The sequence below is a fragment of the Merops nubicus genome, unplaced genomic scaffold (genome assembly GCF_000691845.1).
Source record: "Merops nubicus isolate BGI_N331 unplaced genomic scaffold, ASM69184v1 scaffold16301, whole genome shotgun sequence".
Lineage (NCBI taxonomy): Eukaryota > Metazoa > Chordata > Aves > Coraciiformes > Meropidae > Merops > Merops nubicus.
The window spans coordinates 1-691 of NW_008586445.1; the positions used below are offsets into that span (position 1 = coordinate 1).

The 691-nt window shown below is 40.5% G+C and overlaps 1 protein-coding gene across 1 annotated transcript in view; it reads left to right on the forward strand.

Annotated features, from left to right (window-relative positions):
• Positions 1–435: 435 nt before the first annotated feature.
• LOC103780957 (catenin alpha-1-like) overlaps positions 436–691 on the forward strand; it is a gene marked incomplete at both ends in the record, with an annotated part of 14069 nt that continues 13813 nt past the window's right edge. The window contains one exon of the mRNA XM_008948662.1: positions 436–631. Coding sequence (XP_008946910.1) covers positions 436–631 — 196 coding nt within the window. The remainder of the gene's footprint in view (positions 632–691) is intronic.

Below are 691 nucleotides of genomic sequence, written 5' to 3' on the forward strand. Positions count from 1 at the left end.
CTGTTCAACCTCATTTGGTGTCCTTTATTCCTGGAGAACTGCCCCAGACTTATTATCCTAACTTGGGTTCTTTTTACCTAGTGCCAAGTATCTCTGGCCTGTTACTGAGATTGCAGTTTATAAAAAAAGCCCATACAAATAGATCTCAGTTCTTAAAATGAAATTGTCAGGTCTGCTGCTGCTAAGAAAAATCTCTGAGCAGTTTGGCTGAGTTTATAATGTTCACCTAAGGAGTCTAGAAGCATGGTAATGTTTTAAAGAGATGTGAAGAACATTTGTTTGAGTTTAACTTTTTGAGCAGGCAACAGTGCAGATATTAGTTTATATGCTGTCTAGGGGAAAAAAAAATGCATGTGGCTGTGCTGTAAAACTGATACACTTCTAACTTGCTTCATTTTTTTGTTGTTGTATTTCCCTTCCTATCTACGCCCTTAGGTAACAACACTGGTTAACACTAGCAACAAGGGCCCCTCTAATAAAAAGCGAGGGCGTTCTAAAAAAGCTCATGTTTTGGCTGCTTCAGTTGAACAAGCAACAGAGAATTTCCTGGAGAAAGGAGACAAAATTGCCAAAGAGAGCCAGTTCCTTAAAGAGGAGCTGGTAGCAGCAGTGGAAGATGTTCGTAAGCAAGGTAAGAGCTGTGTATCTGAGAGCCTGTGAAACTGGTTCCTCGGGAAGGAGAACTGTTCCT